We start from the raw sequence: 21,072 nt of genomic DNA, 5'->3' as shown, positions 1-21,072 counted from the left end.
GAGGAAAGGTGTTTATTCCCTGCTGGTGCCTGAAGTCCTATCTTCTCAGGTTCATAATTACCTAGCATTGGGCAACATCCGCACTGAGGGTCTGGCTGGGCACATGGTGCTGGGTGGACCAGGGCTGTCTGTTGCTTGGAAAAGGCTATTTTGAATATAATGACTTTCGGATGGACTGTGGGTTTGGGGGAAGGCACTGTGGCTAGGGGCTGGAGGGGAAGGGGGAGAAAAGGGGTGTCTCCTTATGAGGCCACAGAAATGACATGTCAGCGACTTCTCCAGGTTTAATATCCAGAGGCCGCTGGTTCTGCCCTTGAAGTATGGAACTGCGACATCCTCTGTTTTGTGTTCCCAGATTGTCCCTGTGGCCCCCAAACAAATGCTTCACGAGTGTGGAGCTTCCAGAGAGCAACTCCCCTTGGGCGGACATGTGTCCGGCTCAGGGGTAGAGGAGCTCAGCAGCTACGGACCCCGAACAGAATGTGGACTGAGAGCTTTGTGGCCATTGCAGACTGGAGGAATTGACTTCACCACTCAAAGACACCGGAACGCCACTGACTAGTGTGGAATTACGCCTCTCCCACCTTCACAGTGAGACTGGTGGAGACTGCAGGCGGAGAGAATGGGTGTTCCCTGGCTTACAGCGCCCCCTAGCACTGGCCGGCGGGATAGGGCTCGGGGAGCTCCAAGGAGCTCCCACCCGCCTGTAAATACTGGGAAGGGGGTGGTGCAGCTCAACTCAACCCATTCAACCAGGACTTACAGAGCTCTTTGTTATCGACACTCGATCCCCTGTCCTCAAGGAGCTTACAGTCCAAGAAGGGAAGGGGCTCAGTAGACCATCACTTTACAGTCTGCTCAGTGCTGTGAAAGAAGGAAGCTCAGGGTGCTGCAGGAATACACTGGAGGGCACTTAATCCAGACTGAGAGGGAGTCAGGGAAGGCTTCCTGGAGAAGGTGATGTCTCAACTGAGATCCAAAGGAGGTGCAGGAGTTCAATGAATTTCAGAAATATGGTATGGATACAAGAAAGACATGCTTCTTGACCTCATAGTGCTTATAATCCAAGAGGCAAAAAATAAGACAGAAAAAAGTAACTACAAGACTCCACCTCCACCACTCTTCTGCCTCTGCCATCACAAGCTTCTCTGAAATTCTTTGTTTTCAGCCTCCAGTCTTAGAGGAGAGAGCAGAATGGGAAGTCAATAAGCGTCGATTGAGAGATTGATGGATGCTCTTCGGTCGTGAGCACATTCGATTCATCTTAAACCTGTTCAAGTGGCAAGATCCATCTTCCTTCAGTAACACTCTCCTTGTCCTTGAGAATGTCCCATAGAATCTTAGACTTTTTGAGCTGAGAGGGATCTTGGAGACCATTGAGGTATATCTTTCATCTTATAAACATGGAAATTGAGGCCTAAACAAGTGAAGTAGCTTGTCCAAGGCAGACACATGTCAATTCCAAAGAAATGTTTGAAATAGATCTCTTTTTTTTTTTTTTTTCATCCCAGCCTCTTTTGTCTCCTACAAAGAAAGTGTTCATGCATCTCTATGCAGAGATATCTTCAGGATGTTTTCAAAAGGTGTTAGATAATAATTTAAACAGGAAAAAGTAAAAAATAAAAGAGATGAGCCTCTGAAGAGTACAGAACTCTGTTTGTTCTGATGGGTCCAAAGAAAGATTATTATCATAATGGAGAACTATTTAGTCAGTGCAGATGGAGTGTTCCCTGTACTGGGGCACTGTACAAAGCAACTCTGAAATGGACTCTTCTGCAGATCTGGAAATGTCAGATTCCTGGAGGAGTGAGCGGCCAGGGTTTCCATGGTCAGCCAGCATGTTGCAGCTGGGAGGACTGAGGCCCAGGGGCTGGAGGAGGCGGGGAGAGGCCCAGGTAAGGAATCAGATGGCTGCAACATAATCTTGGCTCTGCCACTAGCTGGCCCTGGGGCTCTGGGCAAATTTAAAGCTTATTTGGCCCACCTACAAACGAAGACAGTTGATTTGCTGGAGTCCTTTGTAGTTCTCAGTGTCTATGAGATGACTTCTTACAGTTTCAGCACCCTATAATTTGACACGAAGTGGGCGGACTTGGACTCACCTTTTCAGAAAAGTTTCAGCAAAGGGACTACCAGGTCAGCCTGGTAGAAGTTGAGACTTCTTGAGCTCTTCCTAGGTTTATACATCTATCATTGTTCTCAGCTGTCAAGAGAAAATAGGAGAGCCAGTATCTTCATTTTTACCATTAGCTCCAGGTCCACTACATCTAGCTCATAAAGCGGCCTTAAAAAAGCAATTCTTACATATTATTAGGCCCATGACATCCTGATGGATGGCTTTGAGGTTTGCTTGCCAGAGGGACTGACCCTGGATGGCGGGTTCCCCTCTACAAGGATTCTCGGAGCTCGTTCTTCCTCTTTCGTAGGGTGACAACTCCACTGACCTCAAATACGTGGGGGGGGGGGGGGGGGGGGGCTCAGGTTAGACATCAGGGAAACATCCCAGCTGAGACCCTTGGGGTTCATGAGCTCTTCATGGACCAGCGTAAGATAGAGTGCGAGAGCAAATATACCAAAAGGCAATTTCATTACCTTTCAGCTGGAAAACAATCAGATTACTGTTGTGTCGACATAATTCAAGTAGCTGCAATGATCAGATGCTTCAGATGCTTTCTACTAGGAACCTGCTTGAAGTTTGGCAAAAGTTATTTGCCTGATATTCACATTCTAGACAAGAACTCCCCTTGGAGAAAATATTTGCACTTTGTACAAAACTGTAATGTGAAAAGAAAGCAGAGAAGGGAGGGCCTCTATCACATAAGATTCTTATCCAAAGTGGATTTGGCCTGAAAAAAAATCCTATAAAGCCTTCCACATGACTGGGACTGTGCAGGGATAAGTGAATTTCCCAAATTCCACCTAGTATGCCCTTGTTCAACCTGGATCCACTGAACAGCCTCTGGAGTGCTCATCACTCAGGACTCAAGGGGCTGCTGGCCACACCCACGCCCTACTCTCCTGGGAACCTATTTTTATACTCTGAGGGCATTTAAAAAAAAAAAATGTGTGACCAATTATCCCAGGCCTCAAAGTGATTCTAGTGTGATCGGTAAAATAATATAATCATATTCCATGAAACAATGAGCAAAGCATTAGATTAAATGTTGAGAGAGGGAAAAGAGCTCTGTGGGTTAAACTGTAGTTATAGGTAAGGTGGAGAAGGTCTTAAAAGTTGGAAGGAGGACAAGACAGAAAAATGTGGAAACTGAATTCCCTTCCCTATAGTTAAAATGTTTAAGGGGGGAAACTGAGTTTAAGAATGTTCTTGGAAACACCATCTTGAACCCAATTTTCTACCTCCACCATCCCAATCTCACTTCTTTAGGTGTAAATAGATGAGTTTCTGAGAAGGAGGCTAAACTTGTATTTCTAACCAGTATTCCCAGGCCTTATTGTGTTCCAGAATTTTAGCATTTCTGTAGCCAAAAACATACAAGTCCCTTTCTAAACAGGATGAGGTGGGAGAGACAGAGAGAGAGGTGCAAGGACAGAAAGATAGAAGACCCCAGCTCAAAAGGGCATTTGCACACTGAGATTTAACCACTGCTTTTACAGTCCAGGGGAAGAAATGTCTCTTTTCTAGAGTCGGCAGAAATGAGAGAGTTGGGTTCCTAGCTGGTCACCAAGTTATCCTACCTTTCTGCGCCAGTTTTCTCATCTGGAAAGTGCAAATGACATTTTGTGGTTTTCCTATCTAGAGGAAATATAATGAGATGAGGTATGGAACTCTGCTTTTAAAAATATAAAGCATAATGTAGATGTTACCTAATAATAAGGATAGTAATAGCATTAGTTATTACTAATAATCCATTGTAGCTAGTAGGCTAGGATCCTGCACAGTTCTCTAGGATCTGGGGCTATCCCAGAATTAGATCAGTTCACCCCCAAATTCCTTGCTGAAGAATGGAGACCTGTCTGCCGCGGGTGGGGCTGCCACTTCCTCCTGCTGCTCTTTCTACTTTCTGTTTCCCCAATGGGCTCAGGACCTTTGCACCTGCTGTTCTCCCTGCCTGTTAACCTACACCCCCTCCCCCGTCAGATTGCCACATGACAGATCCTTCTCCTGGTCCCCATCTCAGCTAGGAAGCCACCCCCTCAGAGAGGCCTTCTTTTTCAATCCCACAGGAAGCAGCTTCCTCCCCAGCCATTTGTAGCCCATTCCTCTGGTTTCTTTTTTCCACCATAGAAAATTACCGTATGCATTCACAGATTTACTGATGTACTGCCTGCTGGATCTATGGGAACAAGACTTTTTCTTGCTTACCCCAGTATCCATAACAGTGTTTGTTGAATGAATTCACAACCCTGTTTGTTCCGGGGTAAATACCCATCTATTATGGCCAGCTCCAAAGGGCAGATGGCTTCCCCCTGTCCAGCAAAGTTAGAGAGACGAGATGTCATCTGTCTGGGTCCTTCCTCTCTCTCTCTGCTCGCCCCAGAAAAGGTGGCGGGGTCGCAAGTTCTCCTAGGCTTTCCGCCTGGCGCGAAGTCTCCAGGGCTGGAGCGCTCCTGACCTACCCAGGGAGTTGTGCTGGGGTGGGTGGGTAGTAGCCGCTTCTTGTTCGAGTAAGGGGCGCCCCGGAGGGCGGGGTGGGCGTGGGGCAAGGGTGCAGGAGAGAGGGGGCACAGGAGGCGCGGATCGGGGGCCAGGCGGCGAGCGTGGGTCGGGGCGCGTCCCAGCCCACCCACTCGCGTGCCCACAGCGGAATTATTCCCTGTAAGGATCGGAACGGTCCGGGGCGGCCCCGCCCCGTCGCCCCGCGCCCCCCGGCCCCGCCCCCTTTTCGGAGGGCCGATGAGGTAATGCGGCTCTGCTATTGGTCGGAGGGGGCGGGCCGCGAGCGCCCGGGAGGGGGGTGCCCTGGGGACCCGCGCTATATCACTCGGCAGCGCCGGCAGCGGCGCGGCGCGAGCAGCGGGCAGCGGGCGGTCGCTCGGACGGCCTCTCCTCCTCCTCCTCCTCCTCCTCGTCCTGCTCCAGCTCCTGCTCCAGCTCCCGCTCCTTCGGCCCGAGAGACTTCCCGCGGAGCCGTGCGCCAGCCCCGAGGCTGCCTCGCCGCCCCGCATCGCGTCCCTGCTGGGCACTCGGAGGGCAGCGCGCCGGAGACCGAAGTTGCCCCGCACGGCCCGGCGGGCAGGCTCCGGCTGCAGCGGCCCCGCCGGCGGCGCGCACCGCAACTTTTGAGAAGCGAGCAGCAGCCCCAGCAGCGGCGGCAGCAGCAATGACTCCCTGGCTCGGGCTCGTGGTGCTCCTGGGCAGCTGGAGCCTGGGGGACTGGGGCGCCGAGGCGTGCACATGCTCGCCCAGCCACCCTCAGGACGCCTTCTGCAACTCCGACATCGGTAAGCCCGAGGGCCCCCGCCCGAGCCCCAGAGGTGCCCGCTGGCGCGCTACAGCGCGGGCCGGGGCGCTGCACGGGGTGGCACGGCCGAACCCCGCTGAGAGGGGCAGATGGGCTTGGGGCCGGGTGGCGAGCCTCAGTTTTCCTCGGGTGGGATCCCTGGCATACCGTGCGGGGCGATGCCCCGTAAAGGAAACCCAGAGTGGCTGAGGGGACCCCTTACAGCCTTTGCCCTTCTTTTGGGGCGTGAGGTCCCAATCAGTCCTTGTGACATCTAGAAAATTCCCTCATGCACTATCACGGGAGGAGGAGCTGGGGGAGAGGAGTGGGGAGAGGTTTTCTAAAACTTGGAATGCTAACTAAAGTACTAGGTATTTGGATAATTAAAAAAAAAAAAAGTTGCCAGCCATGTGCACTGAAAGTTGGAAGAGAAACTTGGAGTATTCTCAAGTTTGCATCATCTCCTGCACCCATGAAGTTCAGTCTTTTAACTGAGACCCCACCAGCCTCCTGCTTCTCAGGCAAGTGCTGAGGGATCTTCTCAGACAAGAACCCAGAAGGGCTGGCTGCCAGGTTTGGGTGGATTTAAGGGGAAAAATGAGAAGAAAAGCCTTTGGGTTGACCCTGCCCCTGGAGGAACTGTATTTGAGAGTGTTGAGAGCAAGCTGGAGGGTGTGTGTGTGTGTGTGTGTGTGTGTGTGTGTGTGTGTGTGATCACTTATCACATAGCTGTGAAAATTCACAGGAAGGCTATTTTTTTTTTTCTTTGAATGTGTGTGTGGGGAAGGGGAGAATGAGCAGTGGAAAATAAGATTTGTCACCAAAAGAATGAAAAGGTCAAGGGTCACATCATGGTGACAATTCCAGACTGGACCTGTGTCTTGACTACAGAGACCTGGGTAAGAAGTAGAACCCGTTTTTACCGAGGGCCTTGGGAGTGTCCTGAGAAAGTTGCTTGGGAATGTTTGGGACACTTGTGTTTGGATGTCCAGGGGTGGAGCAGCAGCTGTAAAACCTCTCTCCCCTCCTTTCCAGCTCATAAAGCATGCAGGTCCGGTGTGAATGTGCTGGGGGGTGGGGTGGGACACAGTCTCTTGCCCTCCCTCTGTGTCATTCAGAGGTGAAGAATAGAGCGTGTGTGTTTTAAGTACAGTCATAAAGGGGAAGGAAATTTTCCACTGGGTCCTGGGTGAGGGACACTGCAGGGGTGCAGGCGAGGGGGAGGGAGAAGGCAGGAGCCTGGCAGCCGTTCCAGTGTGGCTGGGGAGGCAGCAGAGCTTGGGAGGGGCGGCTGGTGGTGGTGGTGGGGGAGCAGGCTGAGCCCTGGGGAAGGCAGAGAGGTGACCTTGGTGACCCAAAGTTCAGGCCAGCTGGCAGCCACAAGTGTTGGTGTGACCTGGGGGTCACCCTTATTCAAGGTTTCCTGGGGCCTGCACTGTGCACCCTTCCTTCCCCCTGGGGAACCTGGTCAGCCCCTGGGTTCGTGGATTTCTTGGCAGGACCCCTTTGGGCTGGTGCTCCCCCTTCTCCTCTGACCTCCCTGCCCAAATTCCGCTTGACCTTTCCCTCCTCACCTCGGTTGGTGACATTCCCACCTGATGCGTCTCAGGAGTTGCTGTTGCTGAGTGAGGAGCTCACCAGCCAACAGGTGGAATCAACTCGCAGCCTAAGGATTTTTCTGCCTGAGAAAGGGTTGGGTGTACTCCCTTGGATTTCTGTGGGGGTGGGGTAGAGAGGGGGCCCTCATCCCTCCCCCTTGCCCTTTGCATTTTGGCTTCCACCCTGGAAGTTTACCAGTGAAAAGTAGCAAGAGGAGCAAGTAACTTCTGCTCCCAGTGGGGCACCCCTTGGCTCTGGTCTCTCTCCACTGTGTCTTCTGCTGTGAGTTTGGGCTGATACAGAAAGTTGCTGATAATTTCCATGGACTTATTCAAGAAGCCACTACTTTCCCTCTGTAATAAATGGCCTAGATAGAAAGCTACGCTACCAGAGAGTACCCAATGACCAGAATGTTGCTGTAGCAAAAATAGAAAAGAAACAAAATCTTAGATGCGCTGGCACTGATCCCAAATCACTCTGCCTGGGTTTGGTGCAGTGCACTGTGGCAGGGATGAGATAATGCTTTTAAAAACGGAGGTGTGGGTGAGGGCAGCCAGGCTCCTCGACCTCCCTCCCTTACCCAGCGCCCTGCCAGTGTCCTGTAGGGGGCTCCCAATTTTCCTCTCTTGGAGCCTCTCTGGTTTCCAATCTGGCGTGAAGCTTTGCCCGTTCTCTCCCTGAAGGAAATGTGTCCCCTTGACCCCCACCACCCCACCAATCAACTCCGTAGTCCATTAAAAAATCTTCAAGCCAGCTCGCCAGCTTCCCCTTTCAGGACCCTCCATGACCGGGTGCCATCGTGCCCTGCTCAGCCCTCTCCGTGGGATCCCCCCAAGGCCTGCCCTCCCCGCTCTCCTCATCCACAGGTGTCTCTTTTTTGCCTTTCTTCCCCAGAGCTCTGGGGACTGGCACAACCTTCTGGGTGAGGAGGAGTTAAAAGGTGTTTCTATGGCAACTCCAGCCCTGCACCCCAGCAAAGTGTTTAGGAGAAGAATAAACTACATGCCGGCTTATGAAACACACTGTGGGGGAAAGAAAAGGAGCTGGCAGCCGCCAGGATGTGTGTGGCCCCCTTTCCCACCAGCCGTCTCCCCTGAAACTCCTGATAAAACCTTGACTCTGGAGGAGGAGAGGGACGGGGCTGGGAGAGAAGCAGGCGGCCTTGGGGGGCTGACCCAGCTCAGGAAGGGGTAGGCAGTGCGACAGGCATTCTGAAAATTGGTGTGTTTGTGTGTGAGTGTGTGTGCATGTGTGTGAGTGCACACGTTAGTGTCTGAAAGTGTGCGCGCACTCGTGAGTGAACGTGTGTATGTGTGTGTGTGTGCATACACGTGAGTGTGTGGCTTTTGTGGACGGCAGGCAACAGAGAGAATTTTGCCTCAGAGTGCCAAGCCCTTCCTCCTGGCCCCCTTGCCATGGAGGAATGGGGGCTGTGGGGTGATGGGCCGGCCCCCTGAGTTTGCTGGGAACTCGAGGCAGCCTGGGGCCGGCTGCCAGCCCTGAAGGATGGTTCTGGATATCTCTGAATCGTTTTGATGGGGGCCAGTGCCAGCGGATTCTTTCCATATCAGATGAGGTTGTGGTTTTAGTTAAGGAGCCATTTTCAAAACAGCTGGACTCATTCCCTTTCTTTCTTTCATGTGCGGTTGTGCCCTAGTAGTGGGCTCTGCGACTTAAGGAAAAGAAAAAGGATCAGACTTCAGAGAGGAGCCAGTGACTTGAGGAAGGGACCCAGGCTGTCTCCACCTTGGCAACCACTGGGAGAGGAAAGATGCTCTTATGTAAAGGAGGGCTGGAGGTGGGAAGGATCTCCAGTGGGGGCAAGCCGTTCACTGATGCTGTCCTTCTTACCTCTCGGCAACCTTAAGAGTATTGCCCCATTTTCCAGATGGAAAACACTGAGGCTGGGAGAGGCTGTGCTTGCTTGTGGTCACCCAGCTACGACACGGCAGGGCTAACATTCGATTTTCATTGACTCTTGAGGTCCTAAGGTGGGTGACCCCTCCCGGGACCACGATGGAATGGACGGTTAGCATTTAAAGAGTCTGTACTTCTTGATTTGGGAAATTTTCCTTAGAAATATGAAGAGGGCCAAAATGGCCAGAGGTTGTAATTGTAATTAAATGTCATCTTAAGGGAGGGAGAACTTTTTTTTTTTTTTTAAGGTGTGATAGAGAAAAACAAAGGTAAATTTCTAATGTTTCTTGTCTTTTTTTTTTTTTTTTTGTGATTGATTGGAACTGAAAGACACCCTCAAAACCATCAAGCCAAAGTTGAAAAAAAAAAACAAAAAAAAAAAAACAAAAAAAACAAGGCTCAATGGTCTCACAGAGGCCCAGGGAGAAGTAAAGGTAATAAGGACAGAAAACTTTGGGGTTTCCATACTCTTCCTTTTCTAGGAGGGGGGTCCCCTAGGGAAGTGCCCAGACCAGGAAAATGGTCGGTATGGTGGGAAGAAAGCCAGGGAGGAAGCCAGGAGGCTAGTGCTGGCTGGAGAAGGTACCCTGCTAACACTTTTGCATCCCTTTCACAATCCCTGGATTGATAAGGCTCAAAAAGTGGCCACAGAAGCGGCTGGGATGGGGAGATTTTAGTTTGTTTTGCAGGAACAGCAGGAACCATTCAGCTTTACTGCTGAATGGTACATTCCAGCAGGTTCATTAATTAAAAACAAAAACAAAAACACAATTGTCCATTGCATTTGGCTTTTACCATTCCAGCCAGGATGCACAAGGAGGCTCCTTCTTCTAGCCTTTGTTATGGTCAACTCTTGGGTGGCCTCAAGAGGCAGCGTGGGGTGGTGGAGAGGCTGTGGGGCAGGCCGGACTGGGCTCCAAAGCTCTCCTCTGGGGCTTGCTGGCTGTATGCACTTAGCAAGTTACTGGACTTCTTTAAGCTTTAGTTTTCTCATTTATAAAAGGGGAATAATAATTCGTAGCACCTTGGCCCTTTAATTTTTATCCACATCATAAAAAGTTATCAGTGTTGAATAAATATATTCTTTGTACCTGTGTGTATGTATCTGTGTGTTATCTAGATCTGTTTGTCCTTATGTCTGTCTGTCTCTCTGTCTGTCTATCTATCTTCCATTTATCCATCTGTCCTTGGGATACTTCCAAATGGGAAAAAATTTATAATTTTTATTGCCTTTCTCAGGTTCCTTCCTTCCTTCCTCCCTCCTTCCTTCCTCCCTCCCTTCCTTCCTTCCTTCTCCTTTGTCCCTTTGAAAGGGGGTAGAATTGGGGCCACTTAGACCGAGCTAATGGGAGTATTTAATAGCGAGAGTGGGGTCTAAGTGCTAGGAAGGCTGTGGCTCTTGACTGGTTGCAGGTTATGGAGTAATTCAGTTAAAGATTATGGAGATTTCCTTAATAATAAGTAAATGGATTTCATCAGACTAAGTTGATTGCACTTTGGGGTTTCACATGAACTCAGGTTCAAAGGCACATGTGGCTGTATTTTGAGGACCCACCATGACACGTGTGAGGGTTTCGTTTGCTGACTCAAAGATGTCCCCTGGCCCTGGCCAGGCTCATGATGGCAGCAAGGGGACCCATGTCTTTGTATCTCCAACTCTTTTGTCATTGCATTTGGGTGGTACTTGGATGGGAATGGTGGGATGTCCATGTGGATGGAGACAGACTGCTGAGAGGGAGGCAGGATGGGAGCTAGAAGGGCAGGTTTAAAAGAGAATTTTACCGTCCTGCTTAAAACCCTTTTTGGGTTTTAAAAAGTGGGCTCCCAGGACAAAGTATCAACCACCATTCATTGAGGTGTACTTGCTGGGCCCCAGGCACTGCACCAAATGCCTCACTGTCATATCATCTTAATCAAACCTCAGTGTCACTGTGGGAAGTGGAGATAACCCATCCCCACTGCCTGATGAGCAAGGGGAGGTCCACAGAGGTCAAATCACTTGCACCAAATCACACTGCTATGAAACAGATGAGTTGGAACTCACATCTGCAGAGTTTGTCTCCAAAACCTGTATTTCTAACCGGTCTCTAGTATAGACTAAGAGCTTGGATGCTTGGTCCAACTTGGGAAGATTCTAACCCTTTGCATCTTTCCCACATTGGTCTTTTAATCCCTAACTGCTGGTTTTGATTTTCTTCCTAGTCAGACTCTCCAGTGCCTGCTTCCCTTGCTGCCCCCAATTTTATTACTGAGCCTCAACACCCCATTTTGGATTCCTAATTCAGTGTTCCTTCCACTGTATCACCGGTTCCCAGCCTTTTTACACCAACAAATATTTTAGTTATTTTTCCCCTCAATGGATTACACGTTTGGAAAAATTGTTCAGTAAAACTGAGTGTGTTGAGTGGTAATTATAGTTCCATTAAAAAACAAGTTAAAATATACCTAGAAACTGCAGATCCTAGCAAGTCTTTACTCTGACATAATCAGCTAATACACAGCAGCCCAAAGCAAAAAAAAACTAGGCATTTCTGAGGCCTCGGAAACTTTCTCCTGGGCTTTTGTATGATTGTATTGAATGGTCTTGGTTGACTTTCAGAAATGCTGAAAATAGCTCATGAATCCTTTGGTAAATCACTGTACTTGCCCTCTTGAGAACGGTTCTTTAGTTTCTTGCCATCCATCACCTCTCCTTGTGGGCAGGCCCAACACCTTTACCACCCTTGCCATCTATCTTTGTTACCCACCGTGCTAAGCAAGGGCTTGGCGGAGGTAGCAGATTGTCAGTGTCCTGGTTGAGTTGCGTGCCAGTTCAAAGGAGGTGATACGGGTCCAGATATTTGCTTTCCAGTATTAATCTCTGACAGGCTGGAGCAGACAAGCATTTGTTCTTGCTAAAGGAACTTACTAAATAGCGTTTGACAGGAGGCCATGAGGTGTCTACCCCAGCTGTAGTGGAACTAAGTGGCCTTTTTGCTCAGTTGCTGAAAAATAAATCATGTCTGGAGGGTGAGAGGGACCCTTTCCTGATCCATTTTGAAGCTATCTGGAAAGCTGGGCTGGTTTGGTTGCCATGGAGGGACGGGCCGTGCTGCCCAGCACCCACTTCTGATTTATGTTCACTTAAACCTTATCACCCAGTGGTGGCATTCACGCCTCGGAGACTGGAGACTCTAAGTGTTCACAGGCCTGTGGCCACTTGGCTTTTTGTGGGGGTGGGGAAGGGAAAGGAAGCTGTAAGATTTGGCTTCAGAAAGCCCAAGGTAAAGTTCAGCTGCTGGAAAAACAGAGCCCTCGGATGGCTGGAGATTGAGGAGGGGTAGAGGGTGAACATCGTGAGCAGACCAACCCTCCAAGTGCCATTCCAGAACCAGAGACCTTAAATATCACACGGCAATTATCCCCTCCTCCTCTGCACAACTTTGAACCCTCTTGGAATGAAAGCAGCCCAGCTGCCTGCCGAGAGGGACTCGTTCATTCAGTAAACTAAGGCTCCTGCAATTGCCAGATTAGGGCGTGGGGAAGGCGAGCTTCGAAACCAGAATCTGACTTCATGAAGATGTGGCTTTGTGGCTCAATGGGCCACCGACGTTTGGCTCAAGTGCAGTGATTCATGTGTCAGGAGGGGTTCCTTTTTGACCTAGGCTTTACCCATATCAACAGACTCACAGTGTTTTAGGTTTGGAAAACTAGTAACTATTATGAGCTCTGCTGATCACAAGCTTGAGCAAGTTCTCTGAACTCAGTTTCCTTATCTGTAAAATGGGGGGTGGTGTTTTAATAGTTCATTCCACATTGGGTTGGTATGGGGAATAAATGAAATAGTTCATGCAAAATGTTTAGTACAGAATCTGTCACATGGTAAAAATTCAATATATGTTAGCTTTTTATTAGAAGTATTGGTATACTATATGGCAGAACAGGTAGTATTTTATCTCAGATATGGAAAATGGGGTCCATGGGGTGATGTGACATTTTCCAGGGACACATGTAGAGAGCTGAGCCTCAGAATCTTGATTTTTTTTTGACAGCCAAGTCTAATGCTTTCCCTCTTCCTCACCTTGCCCCCCACAGGACACAGAAACAAACAGTAAAGTTTTCTACTGTGTATTTTCATGACGCTCTACATTTTAGAGTGTTACGACCGCTTGGTCTCATTTGAGGATCACAGCATCCCAATGAGGGATGCAAGACAGCAAGGGGTCATCGTTCCCACTTAGTGGATGTGGATATTGAGAACTAGTGTTCGGGTGCTCCTGTGGTTTGGTGGCTTGGATTTCGTGCTGCCCTTCCCTTCTTTAGACTGCTTCTGCACATTTGGTCTAATAGGCAGAGGTAGAAGACGCTGGGGCAGCTAAAGGGAGGGCTGGGGAAATGGATTGGTGGTGCTGAAATTGGATGTCAAGCCAATGCTCTCTCCTCTCCTGCGGGCCATGGAGAGGAGAGAGCACTGGCCTCCAGCCGGGAGACCTGGGTTCTAGTCCCAAGTTGCTGCTTGACGCTAGAATAACCTTGGTGATGTCACCCTCTCTGGATTTTGGTCTTTTATCTGTGAAATAGCAGGAATGGATATAAAGGATGTGTGTATACTTTATTCACATATATTTATAGTAATCACTATTTTAATGAATGCCTACTATGTGTCAACTATTTCTGGCTTTAGTTCCCTTGGTAGGGACTCTAGTGTAGCTAAATAATTGAGCACCTAAATCCATCAGTGACCTCCTTTAGAAGGTGCTGCCTTAGAAATATGGTCTATTAATAAGGTAAGAGCCAGCATCTCTGTGGTTGTAAAAGCTTTGACTGAACAAAACCTCTAATGAGCCGAGTTACTTTGTCTGATGACATATTTGACCACCAGACTTCCTGTGGGAGCAAAACTGATTTGCCCAACAGATAGAGACCCTGCAGACTTAGTTGATTTCTAGAATTAAGACTCAAGGTCACTTCAGGGTCTGCCATTGATTGCTGCAGATCTTGGCAGAAATTCTTTTGAATCCTATTACCACCACCATAGAAGTTGACAGACAAGAGCATGGGACCGAGACTGAATACTTTGTAAACAAGGCCTGGCTTATCCACGGTCTACCTGAGCAGTGCCATGCTCCAGAAAATTTGGTTAATGGCTCAGCTCAAATATGTTCTGGAGCTGAAAAGACTTCCCTCATTGAAGACCAGCTTAAGACCTTTTGTTAAGGTGAGAGTGTTCTGACGGACCTTTGTATATGTGAATGACGTGTGGGGTTTGGAAGACCCAAACCACGCATGTGCCCTATTGGGCAATTTCAACACATTCCCCTTCCCCAGATATCATGTTGATACATGTGGCCAACAGAAGGACTGAGAGATGGGAGGGCATCCCAAAATCTCAGGTTATCTTGGGTACAATTCTTAGCAGATGGGTACAGTAGGAAAAGCCTACACCTGAGGCTGGCAGGAAGGTGTGGACTCTAGTTTTTTCTTTGATTCTCTTGGCTTGGGTTTCCTCATTTATCATCTCTATTAGGTCACAAACTTAAATATCTACAGGGGCCAGTCAGAAAAGTTGAGTGTTTGATATTAAACATATTGGAATATTACTCACTTCTACTAAAAAAAAAAAGTAGTTCCTCAGTCTCTTGTGTTCCCATTTCGGATGTGGACATGGGTACTAAAAATTATTTCTTTGTTATAAATCAAACAACAAAATAATGGGCAAATGTGATGATAAATGGCAACTCATCTTTGACTTGGGGGAGACAATAGAGAGTGGTGGGGACTGTGGCAAACTGGAGAGTTGGCAAACCAGAGAGTCCATGTCTCTTCTGAATAGGACCCCTTCTGTCCAGCTCCAGTCTATCAGATTGTGGATCCAGTGTGGCCAGATTTCCAGTCTCTTAGGATATGCTAGATATCTAAATTTTTAGTGTGAAATCTGATTTTTAAGTATTGGCACAATTTTTAAAAAGACACATAAAGCACATATACAGGCCAAACAAAAGATGTCTGTGGGCCATATTGAGCCCTGCAGGTCACCAGTTTTGTGACACTGACTTTAAATGATCTCTTGAATTTCCTTCAGGTTCTAGGATCATGGAGTGAAAAAGAACAACAGCTTTTCCAGGGAAAATGATTCCCTGTCCTCTATGTCTCCAGAAAACATCACTCATATGCTTTTTGTTGCACTTGACACTCTTCCTGACGTGGTTAGAGCACAGGTTAGTCTGCCTGGTTCAAACTTTGGCACCATTAATTGCTAGCTTCATGACTGGGCAAGTCAGTCTTTCTCAGCCTCATTTTTCTGATCTGTAAAATGGAGTACACAACATAATTTTCAATCTCATCAAGGTGGAGGAATTCATTCAGACAATGGAATTAAAAGGCTTGGCCCATTGCCTGGCATGTAATAAGGGCTTGATAAATGCCAGCCACTGTATTATTACTACTTGGTTTTATATTATTACCTCCCCCTTAGACGGTGAGTCATCTGGAGTAGAGAGAGCCAAGTCTTACCCAGCACATTGCCTGGCACATAGTGGGCATATGCAATAAGACCATCTCGAATGAATGAGGACATTCGAGAAAGACAGCATTCCTGTCTTCCCTGGCAATGGCAATAGTGTCCTGAGCTGTGTGTGTGTGTGTGTGTGTGTGTGTGTGTGTGTGTGTGAGAGAGAGAGAGAGAGAGAGAGAGGCAAAAAACTATCAGTTTTTGACATGTGGGGCATGGACCAGCTTCAATGAAAAAAAGCTGTTCTAAACTGCTAAGATGCTATATCAAACAATGGTGAATATCTTGGAAAATGAAACGAAAGCCATTGCTCATCCCTTCCTAACAGAGACGACAAGAGTCAGCTTGGAAAACTGGAGTGAAGATTAAGAACCACAGGTGCTGACGAGTGTGTTGACATCACGGGGTGCTTTGGCAGCTTAATGGATTTTATTTATTCAGGGCTCCTTGAAGCCAGAGGAGATTCCTGGAGGCTCCTAAAATTTAACACTCCACCTGAATAGTGAACATCTGTGTTTTATTTTGTTTTAAAAAGTTAACCCCAAATAGTTAGAATTCCTTCTGGTAGCCCTCAGAGAAGAGTTTCTTACCAGGTGACTCAAGCAGGGGAACAGAAAAGGAAAGGCTGGATCATTGCCGTTCATAGAAATAATAACATGGCGAGCCATGAATGTGAGACGCATATGTAATTTTAAATTTCCTAGTAGCCACATTAAAAAGAGGGGGGAAAAAAAACAAATGAAATTAGTTTTAATTATATATTTTACCTAGCCCAATATATCTAAAATGTAATCAGTATAAAAATTATTTGTGAGACCTTACTCTTTTTGTACAAAGTCTTTGAAATCTGGTATGTATTTTACCTATCCGTTTGGACTGGTCACATTTCGAGTACTCAGTAGCGACACAGGGCTAGTGGCTACCACATTGGCTGACAGCCATCTAGCAGCCTGGTTTTAGAGGATGGCTCTAGATCTGATGCCAAATGTGAGGCTCTGAGGGACTAGAATTTGCAAAGTGCTCTAGGGAACACCAGAATCTTGATAAAAGTGCCAAAGGAAGTAATTCCCCTCTTTCTAGCCTGGCAGAAGAGCAAGCAATGAACCCAAAATAGGGGAAAAGCAAACTGAGCATGCATTTGCAAACCCAAGCCATCTTTTTTCCCCTTGTTTTATGAGCTGTGCACAGAGGTGTGGGGAAGCTGGAGGTGCACTGGGACTGATCCAGGCTCCAAGGCCTGCTGACCCAGCTTGGCTGCAAGTGACTCTCAGGACACGTGGGTCCCAGTGTGGGGATCGCCCTGCGCTGTGGCACCGTAGAAGCTGTCAGACCCAGTGTTCTCCCTTGAACAAATGGGGAAACTGAGATCCAGCGAGGCAGAGCAGTTTGGCCTAAGAGACAGAGCCGGAACTGGAATTTAAAAATACTATTTGATAATATCTGATGTTTATTGAATCATTTTTATATGCCAAGAGCTTGGCATGCATTATCTCCTTAAACCCTTATAGCCTTCTATTGGTTAAGTACTCTTATTTCTGTTTTTCCTTCTCATATACCTTCCATCTATTATTCTCAGATGAAAAAACTGAGGCTTAAAGGGGAATTAAATTTTAAAGCAGGTAATGTTTATTGAGAGCTGTTCTAAGAACTTTATACATATGCACACACATGTGTGTGTATGTATATATGTATCTATATACATTTTGTTATTTACTATAAACATACATGTTAGGAATTATCATCATCATTATCCTACTTTACAGATGAGAAACCTGGCTAAGTAACTTGCCTAAGATGCCTAAGACGGAGAGTCAGGATTTGAACCCAGGCCTCTTGAACTCAGAGTCCAAGCTCTAAATCACAAATTACGCCTAAGATCACAGAGCTGTGCAGTGGCAGAGCTGGTATTTGAGCTGGAAGGTCTGCTCCTGGGGTCAGTGTCCATGACTGTCCCATGACTGCCTGGTTCACACTCCTCTTGATTCCTCCCATCCTCTGCCCCACTGTGCTGCTGCTGGTGAGGATCAGAACAGGGAGGCTCTGAGCTCCGGGACTGATCCAAGGGTCCAGGCAAAGCAGCACATGTCCTTGGGCTCGGCTGAGTCCCAGGCTGCCCCAGCCCTTGGAAATGAGGGGTGGCCGTGGCCAAATTCCTGGCCAAGTTAAGCAGAGTGGGAAGAGCACGTGTCCCTTCTGTGCTCCCAGTTGGGCGAGGTCAGTATTCCAAGTTGGAAAGTGGTATGCATCTAATTGTAGGGGGGCAGGCCGAGAGGATTAACACTCTTTAAATAGACATCGGAAAACTAAGAATAGCTGTGCTGCCTGGAAATTGATGGGTTTTCCTGACTACAGGCCATCATACTTAGTAGGTGCTTAATAAATGCGGGTGAAATACGGGAATAAACAACCACTGCAAATGGGTCATTGGGGGAGTGTGTAGCCAGTAAGACTGCATTCTGGATAAAAAGAACTTTAGACTGAGGTTATTTGAGCCTCCCTCAGGCTGGATACCTCTGTTACCTTTACTTGTCTACTTTTGTTGTCTTGAGGCCAACTTTTTTTACTTTTGGCCAGGAGAACAGCAGGTGGTTGGTTGCCAGGGAAAGACATGTTCAGTTTGCTTTTCCCTTACTCTGGGCTTGTTGCTTGCTCTTCTGCCAGTCTAGAAAGATGGGAATTACTTCCTTTCGCCCTTTTATCAAGAACCTGGTGTTCGCTAGAGCATTTGACAAATTCCAGTCCCTCAGAGCCTCACATTTGGCATCAGACCTGGATCCATCCTCTAATACCAAGCTCCTAGTTGGTTGTACAGCCACCCAAACCAGGATCCTTCTCAGATGCCTTTCAGAAGAATGGAGCTTGCCTTATTGTCAGAAACTCCACACCATCCTATCTTGTCAGTCATCAGGTGAGCTGTGACGATGGGGCGGGGAGGATTTTCTTGTATTGTGGAAAGGCCTAAAGTGGTGTTTCCCAAGGGGTGATCCTCCAAAAGCACCAGTCATAAGAAACGTGCTTTCGGCCAACACATTTGGAAAAGCTGTTTATTATTTTTCCCTCTTAGAGATACATTAGCATGGGAAAGGCTCTGAGAAGTTCTGCGAGGAAAACTGTTTAGCTCTGTTTAATCCAGTGTTTCCTAAACAAACCTGGCTAAGGGACTGATCTCTCCCAAGAACCACCTAGAAACCCAGGGGGTGAGACACTGCCCCACTTGTTACAGATTCTGAAAACCACTTGTGCCCATTTGCCTGTCCCGAGATTGCCAAGTAGAGAATGAGAGAGCAAGAACTAGCAATGACATTGCATAGGAAGTTGCTCAGTTGGTGTTATTATATAGAAATGGCTGCATCAGTGTGAAAGGGCCCTTTGTAGGGGCCAGAAGAAAAAGTGTGGAGGGAAGGATGACCTTCAAGGCCAAATATTTGTCAGATTTGACGGTCAGTCCCGTGCTCACGACTGACTTTATATTCTTGCTTGGCTCAGTTCTGGACACATATCAGACTTTTAAATCCTAGTTTCTTGCTCATACTGTCAGGGGCTTGATGGAAGGAAAATGTGGCTGGTGGGGAAGTGAGATATTTATGACTTGAAGGTTCAGATTGAAAGTTAGAGGAGAAAAGGCAATGAGCGGCAGGAGATGGGGAAGGCTGCTGTCAGGAACATACCTGAATGTCCCCACCACTGATGCTTGGTTGTTTTAAGCTGAGCACTCACCTCTCGATCTATACTTCCCTTAGCTCATGCTTCTTAATCATTTCATGGTAAGAAGCCCCTTTGAGAATCTGATTAAAGCTGTACTTATAAAAATGCCAAGGGATTCAGAACTGCTACCCCCTGCTTCCAGAATGCTATCCATAATTAACCCCTCACCCTCCCAATTCAGGACACTTGCCTTAGAGAATCACTGAGTCAGTGGTCATAAGTGTGTTAAACTCAAATACTTTATCAATAACCTCAGTTAATCCAAAATTGTCTGGAAGTTAATGGTGCCGCACATTCATTGGTTGATTGGAATGTTTAGGTGACTGAATTGATTGATGAGTATCTTGCCTCAGCCCACGTAAGACTCGGGGTACTCAGCTGGGGTGCCCCCTCCTTGGACATGCCTCCAGGGAAAGCAAGAGCGGGCACTCCCAGCCTGCGCCGTGCATCACGTGTGCAGACATTTGTACCAGAAGAGTCTTGGCTGGCCAGGGTCCTAGGGGCAGCATGGTGGTGTAGTCAGAGGCCAGTGCCCTAGGGACAGAGCCCCAGGCCTGGTTCTGTCCCCTCTGGCTAGATGATTCGGGGTGAACCACCTCCCCTTTGGGGGCCTCTTGATACAGGTAGTTCATGAGAAGTGCTGACCATTGAGGCTTTCAGGGTATTTAAACAAGAGGGAGAAGGAAAGCCAAGACGACCTCACAGGTGCCTTTTCCAGGCCAGGTGAATTTCTGACTCGCCAACCCATGAGGGGGGTGCTGGTGGAGGTGAAAGGCAGGTTGTCCCCCCATCTCCTGCCTGGCCCCAAGCTCCTGGACCAGGAGCTCCCATCGAAAAAGCAGACTTGCCCGGGAGCCAGAGGAGGAAAAGTCTCAGGAGGAAGGTGCTTGCCCCCGAGCCTGAGAAGTGGCTGTGGCTGCGGAGCGAGCAGCACAGGGCTGCGGGGCCGGGACAAGCCTGGGCTGGGCAAGAATTCCCTGTCACGGGCTCTGGCGCCGCGGGCCGGGCAGGCAGCCGATTCCAAGCCAGCACGGTCACTTCTTGAGCTCCTCCTTGCCACCTCCTTCATAATTTCCTATTTCCTGCCTCCTCCTCCTCTGACACAGCTATAAATAGCCTTCGAGGCTGGCCTCTGGGGGTGATTATAGGTGACCCTGGGGGAGGGGGCGGGGGGCAAAGGTGGGGCTGGATCTTGCCATTTGGCCAGAGGGTCAGCGGGTTTCAGGTTGCTTGGAATTTTATTTTCTTGTTTTTTCCACTGGGGAGTGAGGTAGTGAAAGAGGAAGCACCAGGGACCAAGGCTTGGGGTTTGCAATAAGTTATGGGGTAGAGGATTGTAGAAGCTCACTCCATTTGAAACCTAAGTCTATAGATGTTGATTCTTGGAAGGAGACTTACTGCTTACTTATTGGATCAGAAGAACCATATAAATGATAAAGAGGCTGAGCAGATTTTGCCAGAGGTTGCTAATTAATTATCTCACTGCTCATTTTGTAGATGATAAAAGTTAGGGAGAGACATGTTAATTGACTTCAAGGTCCCTGAGCTAAGCATGACCGATTTGAGAAATCCAGGGGGCTGCACGCTTTTCCAACCCTCAGCCCTGCGCTGGAGAATTTCATATTTCTGAGTGTGAAGACTCTTCCTGATGCAACCTCCAAGATTGGAGAGACGGTGAAGGGCATTAGAAAGAGATGGGGCTTGGAATCAAATGGACTTGGGGTTGAACCCCAGCTCTGCCTTTTACTAATGGGGTAAGCTTGACTAACATGTTGTCATTGCCAATACTGGGTTTTCCCACCTGCAAAATGGGAAGGATCCCATTTATGATGCAGGGCTGATGTGAAGGTGGGTGAGATATGTCGGTAAGCTGGACTCAATAAATGTTGAACTGAAGCTGAATTTGAAAAGTTTGTTCTTTACTTTCCTATGAAGATCCTTTTTCTCCAGCTAGTCATC

The 21,072-nt window shown here is 48.1% G+C and overlaps 2 protein-coding genes across 3 annotated transcripts in view; one reads left to right on the top strand and one right to left on the bottom strand.

Annotated features, from left to right (window-relative positions):
- Nucleotides 1–21,072, bottom strand: part of SYN3 (synapsin III) — a 467,769-nt gene that overhangs the window by 266,263 nt on the left and 180,434 nt on the right. The window lies entirely within an intron of this gene.
- TIMP3 (TIMP metallopeptidase inhibitor 3) overlaps nucleotides 4,957–21,072 on the top strand; it is a 53,664-nt gene continuing 37,548 nt past the window's right edge. Inside the window, exon 1 of the mRNA XM_037847794.1 lies at nucleotides 4,957–5,403. Coding sequence (XP_037703722.1) covers nucleotides 5,283–5,403 — 121 coding nt within the window. The 5' untranslated portion in view covers nucleotides 4,957–5,282. The remainder of the gene's footprint in view (nucleotides 5,404–21,072) is intronic.

This window comes from Choloepus didactylus, chromosome 8, assembly GCF_015220235.1.
Source record: "Choloepus didactylus isolate mChoDid1 chromosome 8, mChoDid1.pri, whole genome shotgun sequence".
NCBI classification, from domain to species: Eukaryota; Metazoa; Chordata; class Mammalia; order Pilosa; family Megalonychidae; genus Choloepus; species Choloepus didactylus.
Note: the sequence above shows the minus strand (reverse complement) of the source record. Positions and strands in the feature narration are given on the sequence as shown.